General features: G+C 37.3%; 3 protein-coding genes, 1 non-coding gene and 2 pseudogenes across 6 annotated transcripts; 5 read left to right on the top strand and 1 right to left on the bottom strand.

The window, feature by feature from the left end:
* Positions 1-5,413: 5,413 nt before the first annotated feature.
* On the top strand, positions 5,414-7,809 carry LOC104736237 (NAC domain-containing protein 89). 2 transcript variants are annotated; one of them, XM_010456189.2, is made up of 4 exons: positions 5,414-5,884; positions 6,524-6,777; positions 6,946-7,176; positions 7,251-7,809. In XM_010456189.2, exons 1-4 carry the CDS (start codon positions 5,680-5,682, stop codon positions 7,584-7,586), a joined length of 1,026 nt encoding a protein of 341 aa, XP_010454491.2. In that variant the 5' UTR covers positions 5,414-5,679; the 3' UTR covers positions 7,587-7,809. The 2 variants fall into 2 exon arrangements, with proteins under 2 accessions (XP_010454491.2, XP_087337486.1); XM_087481360.1 differs by having other exon boundaries at positions 5,496-5,825.
* A 236-nt stretch (positions 7,810-8,045) lies between these two features.
* On the top strand, positions 8,046-9,733 carry LOC104736236 (uncharacterized). Its single transcript, XM_010456188.3, has 3 exons — positions 8,046-8,189; positions 8,573-8,757; positions 9,387-9,733. Exons 2-3 carry the CDS (start codon positions 8,602-8,604, stop codon positions 9,555-9,557), a joined length of 327 nt encoding a protein of 108 aa, XP_010454490.1. The 5' UTR covers positions 8,046-8,189; positions 8,573-8,601; the 3' UTR covers positions 9,558-9,733.
* A 950-nt stretch (positions 9,734-10,683) lies between these two features.
* LOC109128521 (protein salt-induced and EIN3/EIL1-dependent 1) lies at positions 10,684-11,470 on the top strand. Its single transcript, XR_015578015.1, has 2 exons — positions 10,684-10,848; positions 11,027-11,470. It is a non-coding gene; the product is annotated as a protein salt-induced and EIN3/EIL1-dependent 1 (transcript).
* Positions 11,471-13,503: 2,033 nt separating this feature from the next.
* Positions 13,504-16,224, top strand: LOC104736235 (PHD finger protein MALE STERILITY 1-like). Its single transcript, XM_010456186.3, has 3 exons — positions 13,504-13,886; positions 14,359-14,641; positions 14,787-16,224. The coding sequence occupies exons 1-3, from the start codon at positions 13,574-13,576 to the stop codon at positions 16,216-16,218; spliced, it is 2,028 nt and encodes a 675-aa protein (XP_010454488.1). The 5' UTR covers positions 13,504-13,573; the 3' UTR covers positions 16,219-16,224.
* A 629-nt stretch (positions 16,225-16,853) lies between these two features.
* LOC104736234 (putative CCR4-associated factor 1 homolog 11 pseudogene) lies at positions 16,854-18,114 on the top strand (annotated as a pseudogene). The gene has a single exon (XR_015578014.1). The product of XR_015578014.1 is annotated as a putative CCR4-associated factor 1 homolog 11 pseudogene (transcript).
* A 121-nt stretch (positions 18,115-18,235) lies between these two features.
* On the bottom strand, positions 18,236-18,972 carry LOC104736233 (transcription repressor OFP10 pseudogene; annotated as a pseudogene).
* Positions 18,973-19,281: the final 309 nt, after the last annotated feature.

Genomic DNA, 19,281 nt, shown 5'->3' with positions numbered 1-19,281 from the left:
TTGTTCTTGACGGTGTTCTGTTTGATTGTTCTGTTACCGTTCGCCGTTGGAATACGATTGATTCCGGTGAGGATAACGACCGTCGGTGGTGGTGGTGACGGCGGAAGAGGAGGAGGAGGAGGTATTAATGATGGGTTTAGTAAACTTGGTCCGTTCATGGAAGCTCCAGAGTACAGAAACGACAAGGAGTGTGCGTCGTCTTCTGTGAACAGAGACAACTTCGTGTCGTCTTCTTCTTCTTCTAATGATCCTTCGCTTGTTCACGTAGCTATGACTTTGGACATCAATAAAAACTGATACAAAATTATTATAATTATTTATGAAATTAACCCTAATATTTTCAACGATTATTTATAACAGATATAAATATTTACATCACTTTTTATAAATGAAACAAAAATATTAATATCATTTCTATTAATTGATGTGAAATATAAATCACTTTTTGCAACTGATGCATATTAATATCAATTACAAAAATCGATACAAATATTTTGAATATTGACATCAGTTTGAAATAAACTGATACAAATTATTTGCATCAACAAAATATAAATCATTTATTAGAGTGATACAAATTATTTTTACATCATTTAAAAGTGATGCAGTTATTTAAAATAAATGATATAAAACAACACTTTTTTGTAGTGAACGTGACAGAACATTGATCATACGAGTGTGAGAAAGTAAACATGTCGTCGTCCAATAAGTCTTCGTCACACCGTCTCTTTGGAAAATTCTTCACGAACACGACTCCGCCGTCTTTAGAAGAAACAGAACAATCACTCAGGAGGCAATGGGTTCTCTCGGGCGACATGACTCTCCAAAAGCTAGGCGACAACGATATCTTTTTGTTCGAATTCATACAAGAGAATGACAAACAGCCCCGTCTTAAACAAATATGGGACCTCTGTCAAATTTTTAAAAAACCTAAAAACCTTTAATAAACTTTTTTTTTGAAAAAATTGGACCCTTTTGCCTAAAGAAATTTTTTAATATTTGGGATGGACCCATGCCATTTGTCTACTCTGCCATGGGGTAGAGACGGCCTGATGACAAAGTGATGGTTCTAAAGAAAGAACTTCACTACGTTAATGGAGTAATCATAGTGATCAAGGAAGGACGGATTTACCAAAAATCAAACGAAAAAATAGTAATCAAGGATTGATTTCACTGTTGTTTCCTTCACTGTCCGTGTCGTGGGTTTACCATCGTATCTTTACGGCGAAATCTCCTTGAAAGATCTCAAGTCTCTAGTGGGCGACAACAATCCCGTTTTGTATCTCGAAATAAGCAACTCGGATATGTATTTCCTCGTGGATATTGATCTCAAGAAGCCACTCAAACCAGGATTTTACGTTGACGAAAACCAAAACCGGTTCGTGGAGTTCAAATACCCTACCTTAGGCGACTTTTGCTACAAATGTGGCATGATAGGTCACGTCAAAACCAATTGCGACCAGGTCAGGTTTCCTAAGGAACGTGCCTTGAATGCCACGTCAAGAACACACGTATATGGCCCTTGGTTAAGATCTCCCCTCGGACCCTATTACCAAATTGTTCTGACGAAATCACCCGGGAAACAGAATAGTTTTCGTGAGTGTGAGAAGACCCTCTCTTATGCTCAATTCTTTATAGAGATTGAGTATAACATGGTCAATATCTACAACCCTATATACACGATAGAAACAAGAACAGTGTCCACTCACAGATTTCGTTTCCCTTGTTCTTACCTAATTGACACAACAGAAACAGAGTCCACAGATTTTACTACCAACACTACTTCCAAGGCGTACGAGGTTATACAGAGGGAGATTAGCGAGAATGCGCCTTCTTTTTTCGCTGATTTCGGACATAAGTCGTCGAACAAACCTGATGATATCGGAAACCTCGTGGAGCAGTTGAAATTAATCAAGACGAACGAGTTTTGTTGTGATGATAAGTGGTTGCCTCTTAAACTTCAGATCAACAGACAATTTATGTTAACGCATGTTGATTATGAGACCAGGCTCATGATGTGTGAGGACATAAAATGCGAGCAATTGATCGGGAGTACGATCTCGGATCTGATCAAGAAGAGAGTGGAGAAGAACGAGGATTTGCTTTCCTTGTCGTCCTGGGAAAACCTAATCAGACAAGCGATATCGGAGATGGGTTTCACTAATCATATGCATCCCTCTTATGTGTCTATTAGAGCAAAGCATGCGATGGAGAAGGCGGTGCAGATGCAGATTTCATCAAATTCTTGTCCAATACCAGCAGATAGATCCACGGTTTCCGGGTTGAAGCGTTTCAAGGTGCTTGGACCAGACATGGATCGGCTCGATCCGTGTACGATTTGCGTTGGGGAGATGTTTCTTGGAGAAGAAGCAACCATATTGCCTTGCTCTCATGTCTTCCACAGGTCCTGTATTGAAAAATGGCTTCGAGTTGGTCACAAGTGTCCCCTATGTTGTTTCAAGTTACCTACTTACCTTCACAAAAATAAACAATTTACTTTTGAAATTTTTTTTGGTTTTGTATTATTCACTTTCATCATACTTTTTCGGTCAACCTTTTTATAAGCATTTTTACAGTCAATGTCTCTCCTCTCTTGTTTGATTATGTTGATTTCGGCTTGGTTCATCGATGATCTTGATTTGGTTATTTGGTTGTTTAACAATAAGCGATGGTCTACCCCTCCTGATATTATTCATCAGGCCCTTCTAGATCTACGTATGTGGAAAGAAGCAAACATAATTGCTTCTCAACATACTACAACACAGAAAGGATAAGATGCCTACTCCACTTACTCACCAAGAGGTACGTACTTACTTACTCAAATTCCATCTCTATGTTGCGGGCATTGGCTGGAGCTTACATGACTTCCAAGGAAGATATATCCTTAAGGGCTCTGCATCAATTGATCCTACAGAATCAGCAATGGAAGCAGAAGCTATAGCCTATAGCCTTAAAAGAAGCAGTTCTCCAAATGAAGTGTCTAAGTAAAATATGGCAATGTCACTTCATGTGGAGACTCGCTCTCTCTATATGGACACCTAATGAAAGTTGCTGAACAAGCATACCAACCCCTCCTTGGGCCTCACGAATATCACAGCTTTAGCTAAAGACTTGTATCACTTTAAGTTCATTGGCATGAGTTACTATTACGGTCACTTTAGCATAAAGGAAGCAAGGATATAACCTTCCACTAACTGTCTCTTGGGATTCTATAAATATGTGTTACTGTATAATTCTTTGAACGTTGTATCTTTCTTTCTTTCTATCTAATGGATAATTGGCCGACAAAAAAAAAAAAATACAATATTTAACATTATTATTCTTATGACTTTATGAGATTTTTCCTACAGATAAATGGAAGTTTTCATATCATTACTATGATATTTCCATTAAGGATTTGTTTAGTTAGAAAACAAAAGAATTAAAAAAGTTAGTCAGATCTAACCAGGAAAAGGAAAAGGTTGTTTTTTTTTGTCTTTTTTCCTTTTTCGTAGTGTAAACTGTAAACATAAATAGTACATATGAAACTAGCAATGTGACATAACACATCGATCATACGACGGTGAGAAAGTAAACATGTCGTCCGATAAGTCTTCGTCACACCGTCTCTTTGGAAAATTCTTTACGAAAACGACTCCGCCGTCTTTAGAAGAAACAGAACAATCGCTCAGGAAACAATGGGTTCTCTCGGGCGACATGACTGTCCAAAAGATAGACGACGACGATATCTTCTTGTTCGAATTCATACAAGAGAATGACACAGAGATGGTTGAAGTGGAGGAATTTTACTTCGTTAATGGAGTTATCATAGTGTTCAAGGAAGGACGAGTTGACCAAGAATCAAACGGAAAAATAGTAATCAAGGATCTAGACTCTTCTGCAATGATTGGATTTCACTCTTGTTACCTTCGCTGTCGATGTCGAGGGTTTTCCATCGTATCTTCTTTACAGCGAAAACTCCTTAAAGGATCTCGAGTCTCAATTCAGCGATTCAGTTCTCAAAATAAGCCACAGGAATATCTATTTCATAGTGAAAATAGATCTTAAGAAGCCACTCAAACCTGGATACTACATAGACGAAAACCAAAACCGGTTCGTGGAGTTCAAATACGTTGACTTAGGCGACTTTTGCTACAACTGTGGTATGATTGGTCACGTCAAAAGCAATTGCGACCAGGTCAATAACACACGTATATGGCCCTTGGTTAAAAATATCTAGACCTCCTCCTCTCGAACCGTATAACCAAATTGTTCTGACGAAATCACCTGGGAAACAGAATGGTTGGCGTGAGTGCGAGAAGACTCTCTCGTATGCTCAATTTTCCATAGAGATTGAGTATAACGAGGTCACTGTCCACAACCCTATATCCACGATTGATACAAAAACAGTGTCCACTCACAGATTTCGTGTTCCCTGTTCGTACCTTGACACAGAAACAGAGTTCACAGATTTTAATACTTCGAAGATGTACGAGGTTTTGCGGAGTGAGATTTACGATAACTCGCCTTCATTGTTCCGCGGTTTTGTACATAAGCTGGTGAACCAACCTGAGGAAATCGGACGTCTTGTGGAGCAGTTGAAAGTCATCAAGAAGGATGAGTTTTGTTCGGATGATATGTGGTTGACTCTTAAGCTTCAAGTCAACGGAATAATTGAGTCAACGCATGTTGATTACGAGACCAAGCTCATGAAACGTGAGGACTCAAAATGTGAGGGATTGATTATAAGTAAGATCTCGGATCTGATCAAGAAGAGAGTGGAGAAGAAGGAGGATTTGCTTTCTTTGTCGTCCTGGGAAAACCTAATCAGAGAAGCGATATCGGAGATGGGTTTCACTAATTTTATGCGTTCCTCTTATGTGTCTGCAAGAGCAAAGAAGGCAATGGAGGACGCGGTGCAGATGGAGATTTCATCTAGGTTAGAGCGTTTAAAGGTGCTTGGACCAGACATGGATCGGCTCGATCCGTGTATGATTTGCATTGGGGAGATGTTTCTTGGGGAAGAAGCAACCAGATTGCCTTGCTCTCATGTCTTCCACAGGTCCTGTATTGAAAAATGGCTTCGAGTTGGTCACAAGTGTCCTCTTTGCTGTTTCAAGTTACCTTCACAAAAATAAACAATTTTGTTTAGAATGTTTTTGGTGTTATATTATTCAGTTTCATCATACTTTTTGTTTCAACCTTTTTATAAGCATTTTTACAGTAAATGTCTCTTCTTTCTTATTTTGGTTATGTTGATTTCGGCTCGGTTTGTTGATCTATGATCTTGATTCAGTTCAAGTGGATATTTATTAGTAAAACATAAACTAGGAGTCATAAACTGAGATTACGTCAAAACAACAAGGGTCTAAATGAAATAAAACCATAATGTTTAACTAGGTTTAGTGACGTGGCACTTATACGTAGATTAAGCAATACCCGCGCAACACGTACGCACAAAACCATGTGTGCACCTGTGAAGTGTTCCAATTGAATGCAAATTCCATTATTCAAAGCTAAGTAAAAAGTGAGAAGAGAGTAGAGAGAGAGAGAGCCACTGCGAGCCAAAGAACCCAACAAAAAAAAGATTTCTCGAACATTCCCACTTTTTTTTTTTTTTTCTTTTTTTGTTTTGTTTTGAGCGGTGAGTTAAGAGTATTAACGGGCTTCGTGGCGACTGTTGTGTACGGGGGAGCCTTCATGGAAACGGAGGCGTTTGGAGTATCATCTAAGGCAACGGCGGCGTCGGTAGAAGCGTCGACGGTGTTTCCTGGGTTTAAGTTCTCGCCGACTGATGTGGAGCTTATTTCGTATTACTTGAAGAGGAAGATGGATGGTTTGGAGAGGTCCGTCGAGGTTATACCTGACGCTGAGATTTACAATTTCGAGCCTTGGGATTTGCCCGGTTTGCCTTCTGGAATTCGATCGACTGTTTTCTGTGTGTTTTAGTTTGCTTCGAATTTGCTCTTCAGGACCCCAAAAAAAAAAAAAAAAAAAAAAAAAAATTGTAACTTGTTTTTGTGTGTGTGTGTTTTGTAAGTTTGTTTAGAAGTTGACAGGTGAAGGTAAGCTTCAGTCCATGAATCTAGTTGAATTTGTACATCCAAGAAGTTAGGGCAAAGAGGATGTTTGAGATTTAGGAATCATTTAAAATTAGGGTAACTTGTTGTTATCTTCTTGGAAACCAAAATGAAATTTGTTATCTTTTTGTACATATTGAATTGTTGAAACTCTAAGCAACCTTTTTGGATCAGTTTTTTTGAAGTTGTGAATTATGATTTCAGTATATGCGATGACTCAGTTGATCCTTCTTATTTGAAAACTGCTTTGTATACAATTGGGCATATCTTGGGCTTTTGTCTATATTCATGATTCTCTTCAACTTGAATATGTAAACATTGGCCTGTTTTAGAAAAGTCCATACCTTTGACAACTTTACGACTGTTGTCTTTGCTACACAACAGCTTCTCTTAGATTATGTTGCGGTAGTTAATGCTTCTATGATTCGGAATTGACAAAAGAAATTGTGTGTTTTTCTTTCCAGATAAGTCGATTGTTAAATCTGATAACGAGTGGTTCTTCTTCTGTGCCCGTGGCAAGAAGTATCCACATGGTTCACAGAACAGGAGAGCAACAAAGATGGGATACTGGAAAGCCACTGGGAAAGAACGTGATGTGAAGTCTGGTTCTGAGGTCATTGGAACTAAGCGGACGCTTGTTTTCCATATTGGCCGTGCTCCTAAAGGCGAACGAACTGACTGGATTATGCACGAGTACTGCATGAAAGGAGTATCACTGGTAATCTGTTCCTCCTGAGAGTTTGTTTTGTCTTACTTAATTTGATTGTTTAAAACATATTACTATATTAGATAAGTGGTGAATTTGGCTATTTTAGCTATCTACACTGGTTACTTTGGTCTTTTGCTTAAGTTGATTGATTATATATCTTCTGTACATTTTTTCTAGGATGATGCTATGGTTGTTTGCCGGGTTAGGAGGAACAAAGAATATCATAGTGGTACAAGTCAGAAGACACCACAGCCAAATGTAGCAGCCGAGAAACACATGACGTTGCAAAATGGTGCTACTAGTTCAGAGAGCCCATCTGATTGGGACAACTTGGTTGATTTTTACCTAGCTGGTGAATCAGGGGACAAACTGCTCGGTGAGATGGCTGAATCATCAGAAAATCAACAGGTTCGTCACCTTCGTATAGTATATATTTTCTTTTCCACTTGGATGATGGTTCTTGATTCTTGATCTTCTTATAGGTGCATAATGAAGAGGATTTCTTTGCGGATATCCTAAGGGACGAAATCATCAATCTTGATGAAGCAGTGAAGACAGGGAACACATCAAACGAAGTTCCAACACTTGAATCAGCATCAATGGAGATAAGGGTACTTCCTTTACCAAACATGATAGACAAACAAATGTCATCATTGTTAGAGGAAAGACCATCACAGAAGAAGAAAGGACAAGATGCCAGGGAATCATTATCAAGCTGCTTCGTTGGTCTATACTCGATCAAATCAGTGAACAAGGCACGATGGGACGTTATTATATGTGTAGTTGCTCTGGTAGCAATGTTGTTTTATCTAGAATAATTAAAGTCTCTTATGGAAAAAAAGAAAAAAAAAAGGGTAGGAACCAGTGTGTCCCCTCCTGTGTTGTTTTTTTTTGTTCTCCATGTTGTCATGGAGAATAGCTTATGTTTGTATTTTTTTTTTTTTTTTTTTTTTTGTGTTTAATGTTTACAATTCTACTCAGCTCAAAATCTCGAACTTAGAAGAAGGTGAATTGAAGAAGGAAGATGTTTTTAGTGATCAATATAGGAGTTTGGGTATGAATTGATGAGAACTGAAAAATATTGGGGCAATTTAGTAAATTAGTATTTTTTTCTTCTAATTTCCGTACTCTTCATTCTGGTCCAGATGGTTTTTGCACTGAGATTTGTAAGATATCTCTCGCCGCCATTAAACCTCTCTGCTTTGCATTTGCTTTATACACGAAGAAGGAAGAACCCATATTTGGGAGAAGAAGACAAAGGTTTATTCAACTTCTCCGTTAAAACGATTTTAAATCGAAAGATCTCGATTAGTTTCTTCCAATTTTCGCGGAGCCGCGCCGGAGAAACAAAAAAAAAAACCCTAGGGAGGAAGACGAGGATTTCGATAATGAAGTTTGATTTCACTGTTCAATTTCGATCTGTAAGTTGGAGAAATCATTTTCGTTACATGCTTCGATTTTGTTTCGTGGTGTTGAGGAAATCTAATTTGTGTAGTTCTTTATGTTTGGTAGGTGTGTTTAGCTTATCCTTAGTAGTAGATAAAAGAAGGAATTGGGGATTCGTGTTGAAAAATCTATAAGTTCATTGATGGATTTTGCTTTTTTTTTTGTAGTAGTAGCTTACACTGATGAAATTGTTCTATTTTTGGTTTTGTTTTAGAAAATTTGAACTGGTAGGTGAAATTGTTTTAGTCACATTCAATCTCATTTTCGATTAATCGTGTTCTTGAATATGTGATGTAGTGTGTGTTTAGGATTGGTATGAAATGGTATTATAGTATTTGATTGTGGAAATTTGGAACAGGTTTTGTAAGGAGCTGAATTAGAGAGAAAATGTCGAGGCCGATCATGCTTGTGTTTCTTCTGGTGATACTCATAGTTACGTCTCAGTTTGAATGGAGGCAACCACTTCTTGAGCTTGATGCAGCTCCAAGTTTGTCTCAGAAACATCAGCAAATTGCAAAGAGGGTAGAAGCTGTCAAGGAGAAGGTGCCTTTTTACTTACTTATATTCTTAATTCTTTTCATGGGAATTATATGTGTTCACGATAGTAGTAGATGTGCTTTTCAGTTGTATGCGAATGCTCTAAATTGATTTTTGGAATTGTGACCTTATAAGATTAGTAAACTTCAGAAGAGATTAGATTTAGTTGCCTTATAATGTTCTGATGCTGAAGATTCCTAAATACTTTGGTCGAATCCGTTTATATAGACCTTGGTTTGGCTTCTTTTATTGGCTATGAAATGCTTCTAGTTACATGGGACTTTGCAAAAATTTTATCTTTCCTGGGATTAGATTTTTTTATCTGTACTTCATTTCCTCTTTAGAGAATGTGTCTGGAATCCATCAGTGTCACAGAATTCTTAGTATTGCATAGAAATTAGGGATTGGTTTAAGCCTTCTGTTGTGCTTTCCCTTGATTGCATCAAATGAATAACGTTAGTGGAGAAAAAAATAGTATTAAAACTTATGTCTTGCGACCTTAAAGCTCCACTGGATGTATGCTAACCTCATATGTTTAGGCATAGTTTTGAACCTTGATATACATACATATTGTCCTATTTTGAACTTCCAAATGGAAGTCAATTCTTAACTCGTATTATGTTAATGGTTTACAGATCATCTTGTCACAAGAGAGACATATCCAGAGGCTAAATGACCTTGTACGAAGTCTTCAAATGCAGTTACAGCGATGCAAAGGAGAGAACGAGACACGAAACGCCACTGAAACCTCCAATGTAAACAAACAGTTCATTGAGCTCGAGAGGAAACACATTGTGGAAGACTAAATGTTTCCTCCATTACAACAAACTCTAATAATAAATAATAATAACCCACAATGGTACGTAAAAAAAAATTGTTGTAATTTATTTCTGTTTTGTTAAAACCTTACTGATGATTCGATTAGGAGTGTATTTACCTTATTCATGAAAAAAGGTTTGAGATTTTTAAGTGTCATAGAAAAGTTAAGAATTAGTGTACTTGCAATAATATCCTTACTCCCTTAGTTATGGTTGATCGATTCTATCAATTATCTAAGAAAAGCACACATGAAACACAGAAACGATGTCTTTGTAAAGTCAAACTTAGGTTGTGTTGTTAGATTTTACTTTGACTGATGAGAAGGCTTAAACGAAAGTCTAAGATGACAAAAGCAATCTTATGTCATATGAATGTCATATTCTTTTTAAATGGTTCGCATTCAATCAGTCAGAGCCTTAAAATCTCTCTTAGACACCAACCACAAACTCCATATTTGTTGTTCTCCAAGTCAAACCAAAACCAAATTCCATAAGAATTTTCACCAACTCATTAGTTTTTTCAATCTTTTTTTTTTTTTTTGGGTCAATTTTCCCATAATTTGTTGGCCGTGCGTCTTAGCTATCCAAATTCATAGTCACATATTACTCAATTTTTCAACAATACTTTTTTGATGCTAGCAAATTGTTATTTTATATTTTCCTATACGACTTTTTTGAAAAAAATATATTTTGAATGTTGTACTAGTTATTTATTTGTAGAGGAAAACTAATAATATCACCTACCCATTTGACTACGTACATATATGTTATGTCAACACCTATTTAACTACATTACAATTTACAAGCTTACAAGTTTGAAACAAATGCATTGTTCTCTCTTTCTCTCCATTTGAATTTAAATTTTCATGATAAAAGTATGAGAATATTGAATATTTGTAAAAAGACAAAATATCTTGTTTGTATTTATCCAAATACTATTTGGTAATAAATGCAATTTGAGAGCCCAAGTCATATACTCAATCTTTTTTTGCATATTATTTTCAAATCACATTTATTGCTAAAACACCTCATTTTGTAATTATTTTCTACAAGAATATTTATTTTGAAAGCTAGATGAAACTAATCCCACTAATTAATATACATACATTCAATGAGACTCTCTCTCTCTCTCTCTCTCTCTCTCTCTCATCATCTTGCGTGTATCTTCTATGTTCTATCTCTATATATAACAACAGCCACTAACATGAAGACGTCAAACTATCTCTCTTTAGATCTCAGGAACAAGAACAAATACTATACTCTAGTAATCTTCACCAAGGTATGCTAATTTGGAACCCGAGATCCAAGTTCATTTGTTCTCATCGAAAAACTTTTCCTATTGTAATTTTCATTTTTACTTTTTGATTGATCTCATATATATATATATACAAACATCGATCTCCATCGAAGCTTTTGTTATGCAATCCCTGGTTTGAAACTTATTGTGTTTCTTGTAGAATCATATACCAACACACATAGTATTCTTCTTGGAAAGCAAGAAACATGAATCGAGAAGCTGCGAGTAACCTTGAACTTGATTTGAAATTAAACATTTCACCATCGTTGGATTCTTCTTTGCTGACTGATAGCTCATCATCATCGTCGTTATGCTCGGAGGAAGCTGAGGGTGGAGGAGGAGAGGCTAAATCAATGGTGGTCGTTGGTTGCCCTAATTGCATCATGTACATCATCATCTCTTTAGAAAGTGATCCTAGATGCCCTAGATGCAACAACCATGTTTTGCTTGATTTTCTCACCGGAAACCATAGCAAGAAGAGCACTAATTAAGAAAATATATATCAAATTAAGAATGTTATTTTTTTGTTGTTCTTCTTAATTTGTTGCCACATTTATTGATAGTTTGAATTAATCTATAATGAACGGCGGCTATGTTCATAGAATCCAAATATACACTTTGATTCTGTAAAATAAATCATTAGTATTAAATTAATACTGACCATTTAGCGATGAATATAACTTCTTATAGAAAAATAAGCAATGAATATTGATTTTTGCAACGGGACTAAAACTAATGATGTTTTACAATCCATCATAATATTGTTTTAGCGGTTGATTAATGGCTAGTAATGATGATGGAGGTGTCCTCATCAAAAAAATTATAGTAGTATTCCGTTTAGGATGCTCTATATTTTTTTTGACTATTGTGATATTTAACTTTATAAATGGAAAATGGTTGTTGTTGACTTGTACTAAGTTCAATGTACATGTACATGACATACTTAGTTATGTTTTTAATATGAAAAATGTGGAACGTAACAATGACTTTTTTCTTTTCCCTTTTTTGCACTAAGTAATTCTATGTTAAATGCGAAGTATATACATTTATATACACATCATACATCAAACAATAAATATGTTTGGTTTACTTGTTACCAAAGTTGTTGAACTAACAAATTAAATGTTTATAAAAACATGAAAAACAGTTGTGCTTATGAATATGAAAATCTTCAACTAGACTTACTAATAAAAAATACATGTTGGTTTTCACATTAATGTCGGGTTCAACATTACGTGTGCGTTGTTCCTTTCCCAACTATCAAAAGAAACAACACGTCTCCTTTTAAGTAGATTTCTCACATTTTTATCATCATATATATATACCACTACTGGCAAATTCAATTGAAAATAAATGATTTAATACCACTGATTTTTTGTAGTGAAAAGATACATAGAAAAGTTTACAAAATATTTGAAACTAAAGATATATAATCTTACTAAACAAGAGGTCTAATCTAAATGTGGTTCCAATTTACTTCTTGTGTTCATTTCTTTTTTCTTTTTAATTTCATTGAGAAAGCTCAAGCAAAAGAAAATAAAAACATTGTTTTGACACTTCCTAAGTTTCTATCTCATTTGAGTTTGTAGTGATCCCAAATTATATTGTATTATACTTTGAGTGTCTTTTGTTGTATATTCCCTTCCAAAGTTTTAGTAGGAGTCAAGGAGTGCGGAAGATAATTTTATCGGTGTAAAATTTAAAACGTTTAGTATTTAAATGTTTTTTGTTGATTAAGTAAGACCTATCAGTGATATATTGAAATATATATAACCAACGACTATAAAACGGAATAAAGACCCAAACAATATAAGACGTGTCGTTAATTCATATCGTTGGTCGTTGTTACTAAGAATTGTGAAACAAAAATGATACAAATTATCATCAAATTATTCACTATACTCTATCTACCATCTTTCATGATATCAGTGGCTACCAAAGTGTAATTATTATGTGGGTTTGAACTTTCAAATCATCAACAATAGCTATCACAAATCCATAATTCGAATTATGAGATTGAAAAAATTGTCCAACCACGTACGCTAACACCAACTATACACACGTGTCTGTATATACATAAGGTGCAGGTAGCTCATGACAGAAATTGACGGAACACAGAGTTAATCTGATTCTTTAAAAAAGTGAGAAGCTCAAATGCATGTCTTCATTATTTTATTATTTTCTCTTCTCATGTTCTCAAGTCACGTGACATTCCTCCTCACCCCTCGATCTTTTTGCATGCCATAGCCACATATTGTACACAAATGATACATATGCGTATAAACATATCTAAAATTATAAATCCTTTGAATATACTAGCTAGTAGTACTTTTTGAAATGAAATGCATTTGGGAATCAGTGGGGGGGGGGGGGGGGGGTTTCGAATGTTTTCAATTAACTATTACGTTTAAGAAAGAAAAGTTGTTAATGTTACAAGTCATGCACATATCAAGACCTAACATCCAATCCAATAGTAACAATTGTTAAATCAGAATTTAATTATCCTTTCTCTTTCTCTCACTCACTTTTCCTTTTCACTACAAAGCACTAATTGTGTGATCATCATCTTAATGACTACTATATCTCTAAACCCTTCACACACTTCCTCAACACTTCTCGGGCTATTCTTATAACAAACCCCATAAGATATATATAATCCAAATCGATCATTCCCCTCTTGTCAACATCAAATCACAGTTCTGATTCCATGGCGAATCTGATCCGAACAGATCATCATCAGCATCTTCCTAAGAAGAGGAAGAGAGGGGAAAGTAGGGTTTTTAGGCTGAAGACGTTCGGGGAGACAGGGCATCCAGCTGAGATGAATGAGTTGTCCTTTCGAGACAACCTCGGGAAGCTACTTGAGTTTGGTCACTTTGAGAGTTCCGGTCTCATGGGAAGTTGGTCCTTTCAGCTTGAGGTTAATCGCAACCCAAATCCTCTCTATGTGCTTCTCTTTGTCGTCGAAGAGCCCATCGAAGCCTCTCTCAACCTCCGCTGCAACCATTGCCAATATGTTGGTGACGTCCTCTCTCTCTTTTCCCTTCTCTCTTTGTATGACTGTGTAGACAATATTTTTTCATACCTATCTATCTAGGTTTTTTCATACCTATCTATCTAGGCTCGACCTAGCTCCACATGTAAGCATTGTTCTTTGCATACCTATGCATGCTGGCACGTACATAGGAACAAAAATAGCAATAATAATAATTTGATATGGTAATAGACTAATAGCTAGAGATATGCTGTTCATCGCTGCATGTTTTTATAGGTCGATCCTCACTTGGTAAATATATACATACGTTTTGTTACTCCATGTTTTAGGAAAATGTAATATGTTTCATACCAACAAAAATAAAATGTAATATTGTGCATCTATTTACATATGTCAACACTCAACAGGGAAAAAAAAAACTGAAAAAGTGATGCATTTGTTATATATGTACAGATCAAAAATATATATTATACAATGGTTTGTATGGAAATTTGCAGGTTGGGGAAACCAAATGATATGCAACAAGAAGTACCATTTCGTGATCCCCTCAAAGGAAACAATGGCAGCCTTCCTAAAACTGGAAGGTGGAAGCTACGCTTTTCCCGAAAAGGAAAGTCTATTGCATCTCGTGGAGCTTCAAGGCCATGTTCTTCACGGCTTCTTTCACTCCAACGGATTTGGTCACTTGCTCTCACTCAACGGCATTGAAACCGGCTCCGACTTAACCGGTCATCAAGTCATGGATTTGTGGGATCGTCTCTGCGCCGGTTTAAAGGCTAGGTATGTATAATAAAACTATATTTTTGTATATAATATATGGTCGTAAAAAGCATTCAACACAATTTTTAATATCATAATGGATTCTTCCTAGCTATTAGTTGGGATTTACACATAACTAATCCTTTTTTATTTACGCTTAACATAGAAAAATAGGGTTGAACGATGCATCGCACAAAAAAGGAATGGAGCTGAGGCTGCTACATGGGGTGGCAAAAGGAGAGCCATGGTTCGGTCGTTGGGGTTACCGGTTCGGGTCAGGGACATACGGAGTGACTCAAAAGATTTACGAAAAGGCAATTGAATCTGTCCGTAACATACCCTTGTGCTTGCTTAACCCTCACCTAACCAGCCTGACCCGAGAAATTCCAATCCTCTTGTCAAAGTACCAAAGTTTATCCACCGAGCCATTGATCACTCTCAGTGACCTCTTCAGGTTCATGCTTCATATCCATTCGCGTCTTCCAAGAGATAACTACATGAATAGCACCCGAAACCAAATCATCTCCATTGATAGTGCCAACTGCAGATGGTCTCAAAAACGGATCCAAATGGCTATCAAAGTGGTCATAGAGTCATTGAAAAGAGTAGAATACAGATGGATATCGAGACAAGAAGTGAGGGATGCAGCTAGAAATTACATAGGGGACACTGGTTTGCTTGATTTCGTGTTGAAGTCGCTCGGGAACCAGGTGGTCGGGAACTATTTGGTTCGACGTAGTTTAAATCCGGTGAAGAAAGTGCTAGAGTATTGCTTGGAGGACATATCAAATTTGTTACCAAGTAATAACAATGAACTCGTAACACTTCAAAATCAAAACTCAACGGGGAAGATGACGACCAACGGTCACAACAAGATCACAAGAGGTCAAGTGATGAAAGACATGTTTTACTTTTACAAACACATTCTCATGGACTACAAGGGAGTGTTAAGCCCCACTGGAGGCATATTGAACCAAATTGGAATGGCTTCAAGGGCAATCCTCGATGCTAAGTACTTCATCAAAGAATATCACTACATTAGAGATACATCGGCGAAAACATTACACTTAGATGGAGGGGACAAATTACGAATATTCTGCACAATCGTGCGGAAATATCATCATCATAACAACGAGATAGCAATGCCTCCACAAGAATGCATAGTGGTGAACAAAGATGCAACATTGAGTGAAGTATACGGAGAGGCAGAGAGAGTCTTTAGAGATATCTATTGGGAACTAAGGGACGTCGTGGTGGAGTCAGTTGCGGATGGTCAAAAGGAGATCATCACAAGGGTCGATGAAATGGTAACATTAATGAATGGGAATAAAGGATTGGTGTTAGAAGGGAATGTAGGAATGATGATGAACGTTGAAGTGATGAAATGTTATGAAGATGATAACAAGAAGAAGGATAAGAGGATTGAGTGTGAGTGTGGAGCAAAGGACGAAGATGGTGAGAGGATGGTGTGTTGTGACATTTGTGAAATATGGCAACACACAAGGTGTGTCGGTGTTCAACACAATGAGGAAGTTCCTGGTATATTTCTTTGTCAAAGTTGTGACCAACATCTTATTCCTCTCTCTTTTTTACCCTAATCAAGTCATTCATGCTAGATAGAACCTTCACTATGAGTCTATGACACTATCTATATAACATCATAATACATAAGTTGTATACCTGGCCTTGACTTGTATTTATTTGTTGGGAAAATACCAAGAAAAGAAAAAAAAAACTTATTATCCCAAATCCTACTGAAAATAAATTTACAGAAACAACTTCCACCGGTGAGTCGTGTGTCGTGGCCATCAAGTTTTATGGAGGTAGGATGTGTTTCTGTAGGCCTGGTGACTCAGCCTGGACCAAAACGTAAACTTCTTCAAAAATTCTGGATTGCTCCAGGGTCCTATACTCCAACCGTACGTGATTCCAAGTTTTACTTGACAACCTTAAGGCTTGTCTCCAAGCTTCCCTTCACTGCCATAAAATATGATTTCCCGGCCCTCAGGTGACTTATTACCAGAAATTTGACTGTCTACAGTTACCTGACTTAGTGGAGTCTCCCACCGGCGAAGTTTTAATTTGACATCATTTGGTAATCAAAACTTTTTCTTTTCTTTCTTATATATTGACAAAGTGTATGACTTGGTATGCTTTGAATCCACGAAAGCAGTTATAAGCCGAAAAGTAATGGTGGCTTTTAGATTCATCAAGTCAAAAGCGATGATTCATCTAATACGTTAAAAAAATATTATTCAATGTTTTATTGGCAATATAGCTAGTATTCGTGGTAAGTTCACTGGTCGTAACGATTTTAGTTTAATTAATAGGAACAACGAGTTGATCAGTGTGCAATAATTGGAGTTACAGAGGGAGAAGCCAACTTGGACCGAGTCAAGCAAGAAAGAACACAGTGAGAGTCATAAACGTGCGCGTTTCTCACACTTGTCCTCTCTTCTTCCTCCTCCTCGTAACCCTTCACTCCACACTATACATATACACCATTTCTAAACCTTCAGATTTACAAAAGCAGAGACTTTTAAAGACGACAACGACCAAAAAGCTCAAGACTTAGAAACTATGATCAACTCAGATGAAGATCTCTGTATCGTGATCCGTGACGTCTGGGCTCATAATCTCGAGTCAGAGTTTGAGCTAATCAGCGGGATCGTCGAAGACTACCCATTCATCTCCATGGACACAGAGTTCCCTGGCGTGATCTTCAAAGCTGATCTCGCCGTACTCCGCCGTGGAAACCCTAATTACCTCTACAACTTTCTCAAATCCAACGTCGACGCTCTAAACCTAATCCAAGTCGGTCTCACCCTCTCCGACGCCGACGGAAACCTCCCTGATCTCGGATCTCAAAACAACCGCCGGTTCATCTGGGAATTCAATTTCCGAGACTTCGACGTGGAGCGTGACCCCCACGCGGCGGATTCGATCGAGCTGCTCCGTCGTCACGGGATCGATTTCGAGCGTAACAGACGCGAAGGAGTCGGCTCGGAGAGGTTCGCGGAGCTGATGATGTCGTCGGGTCTGATCTGTAACGAGTCCGTGAGCTGGGTGACGTTTCACAGCGCGTACGATTTCGGTTACTTAGTGAAGATACTCACGCGCCGGGAGCTTCCAGGCGCGTTGCGTGAGTTCTTGGGGTTGCTCAGAGCTTTCTTTGGTGAGAGGGTTTACGATGTGAAACATATTATGAGGTTTTGTGAGCAGAGGAGATTGTACGGTGGTTTGGACCGGGTTGCTCGGTCGCTTGAGGTTAACCGGGCGGTTGGGAAATGTCATCAAGCCGGTTCGGATAGTTTGCTGACGTGGCAGGCGTTTCAGAGGATGAGGGATTTGTATTTCGTTGAGGATGGTGCTGAGAAACATGCCGGAGTTTTGTATGGTTTGGAGGCTTTTTCATTTAATTAATTTAATTAACTCAATTAATCATTGTTCGTTAATCATTTTTATACAGTTATAAATCAAAATTATTTTATTCATCCCTCGTTTAACCAAATCAAATTATATAAACGACCAATTACACTTCAAAACTGCTCGATCGAGCTTAACCTTTGAGGTATGTAATAACATTTCATTTTTAATCATAAGGAAAAATCGAAAAAGAAGTTTGTTTAAATTTAACCCATACTTCACTTTATCATATATTGGAAAACATAATGTACATTTTTTTTTTTTTTTTTACTTTGTTGTTGTTGTTTAACGGTTCACATATAGCCTTGGATGAAATCATAAAAACGAATTATTCACAAATCACAATATTGTAACATGTATAGAAAGACAGATGCATGAGGAGGATCAGTCCTCATTTATTAAATGAGGAGGTTTGGTGTAAGTCGTCGTCATCATTGTTATTATTATTATCAAGAGGATTATTAACATATAAGCAAAGTAATTTTCCAAGGGATTTTCCACGGCGGTCGTGTGGTGGCCGGAGATGTGAACAGACGTCAACGAAAGCCCGGACGATGAGATTGTGTTGAGGAGAAGGGTTTATGTCCAAGAAACACCTTAGAAGCTCCTTAAGATCGTCTTCCGTCTCGATATATCTCTCTTCGATCATTTGTTTCATCGACTTCTTGTAATCTTCGAAGGGGTTGTTTGACTCCTTAGCCATCGCGACGCTCTCGTCGATCTTAGGACATGGACTGCGTAAAACCGTGGGAGAAACCGGTAGCCCCGGGGTGTAATGGCTGTGAGAGGAAGGCCGGACAGTAGAGCCGCAACCACTACGGCAGGCCATGAAGATGGGGTTGAATATGGTTTTGAGTATATACTTCATCTTCTTCTTGAAATGCATTTCTTTTTTTTTTTTTTTACCAAGAGGGAAGAGAAGACAAGTTGAGATTATTGAGTGAGGATGTTGGTGTGGGGAAGTTTGTTAAAAGAGGAACCTTTTTTTAACTTAGCTTGGAGATTCAGCATTGTTCATTGCTTTGGTGTTTGGAGGTGCACAATTTTTTGATGATGGATTTCTCTTTTTTTAAAGGAAAATAATTCCATCGTGAGGTGAATTCAAAGTTATATTGTGCGTCATGCTATCATTTGTAAGGAACTACCTCTAATGTCATCGTGTATCCCTCTACTTTCATAATTAGTGATTGGACATAGAAACCTATTCCAACCAAAATGAAATCACCAAACAGTAA

Source organism: Camelina sativa, chromosome 13 (assembly GCF_030686135.1).
Source record: "Camelina sativa cultivar CO46 ecotype springtype chromosome 13, ASM3068613v1".
Taxonomy (NCBI): Eukaryota; Viridiplantae; Streptophyta; class Magnoliopsida; order Brassicales; family Brassicaceae; genus Camelina; species Camelina sativa.
The sequence above is the reverse complement of the archived record's forward strand: the minus strand, read 5'-3'. Positions and strand labels throughout refer to the sequence as shown.

Excerpts from the sequence above, each read along its gene's own strand:
- LOC104736237 (XM_010456189.2), top strand. The coding sequence starts at position 5,680 with ATGGAAACGGAGGCGTTTGGAGTATCATCTAAGGCAACGGCGGCGTCG. Across the intron at positions 6,778-6,945 it reads GCATGAAAGGAGTATCACTG|GATGATGCTATGGTTGTTTG; the intron begins GTAATCTGTTCC and ends CATTTTTTCTAG. Across the intron at positions 7,177-7,250 it reads AATCATCAGAAAATCAACAG|GTGCATAATGAAGAGGATTT; the intron begins GTTCGTCACCTT and ends ATCTTCTTATAG.
- LOC104736236 (XM_010456188.3), top strand. The coding sequence starts at position 8,602 with ATGTCGAGGCCGATCATGCTTGTGTTTCTTCTGGTGATACTCATAGTT. Across the intron at positions 8,758-9,386 it reads TAGAAGCTGTCAAGGAGAAG|ATCATCTTGTCACAAGAGAG; the intron begins GTGCCTTTTTAC and ends AATGGTTTACAG.
- LOC104736235 (XM_010456186.3), top strand. The coding sequence starts at position 13,574 with ATGGCGAATCTGATCCGAACAGATCATCATCAGCATCTTCCTAAGAAG. Across the intron at positions 13,887-14,358 it reads CAACCATTGCCAATATGTTG|GTTGGGGAAACCAAATGATA; the intron begins GTGACGTCCTCT and ends GGAAATTTGCAG. Across the intron at positions 14,642-14,786 it reads TGCGCCGGTTTAAAGGCTAG|AAAAATAGGGTTGAACGATG; the intron begins GTATGTATAATA and ends CGCTTAACATAG.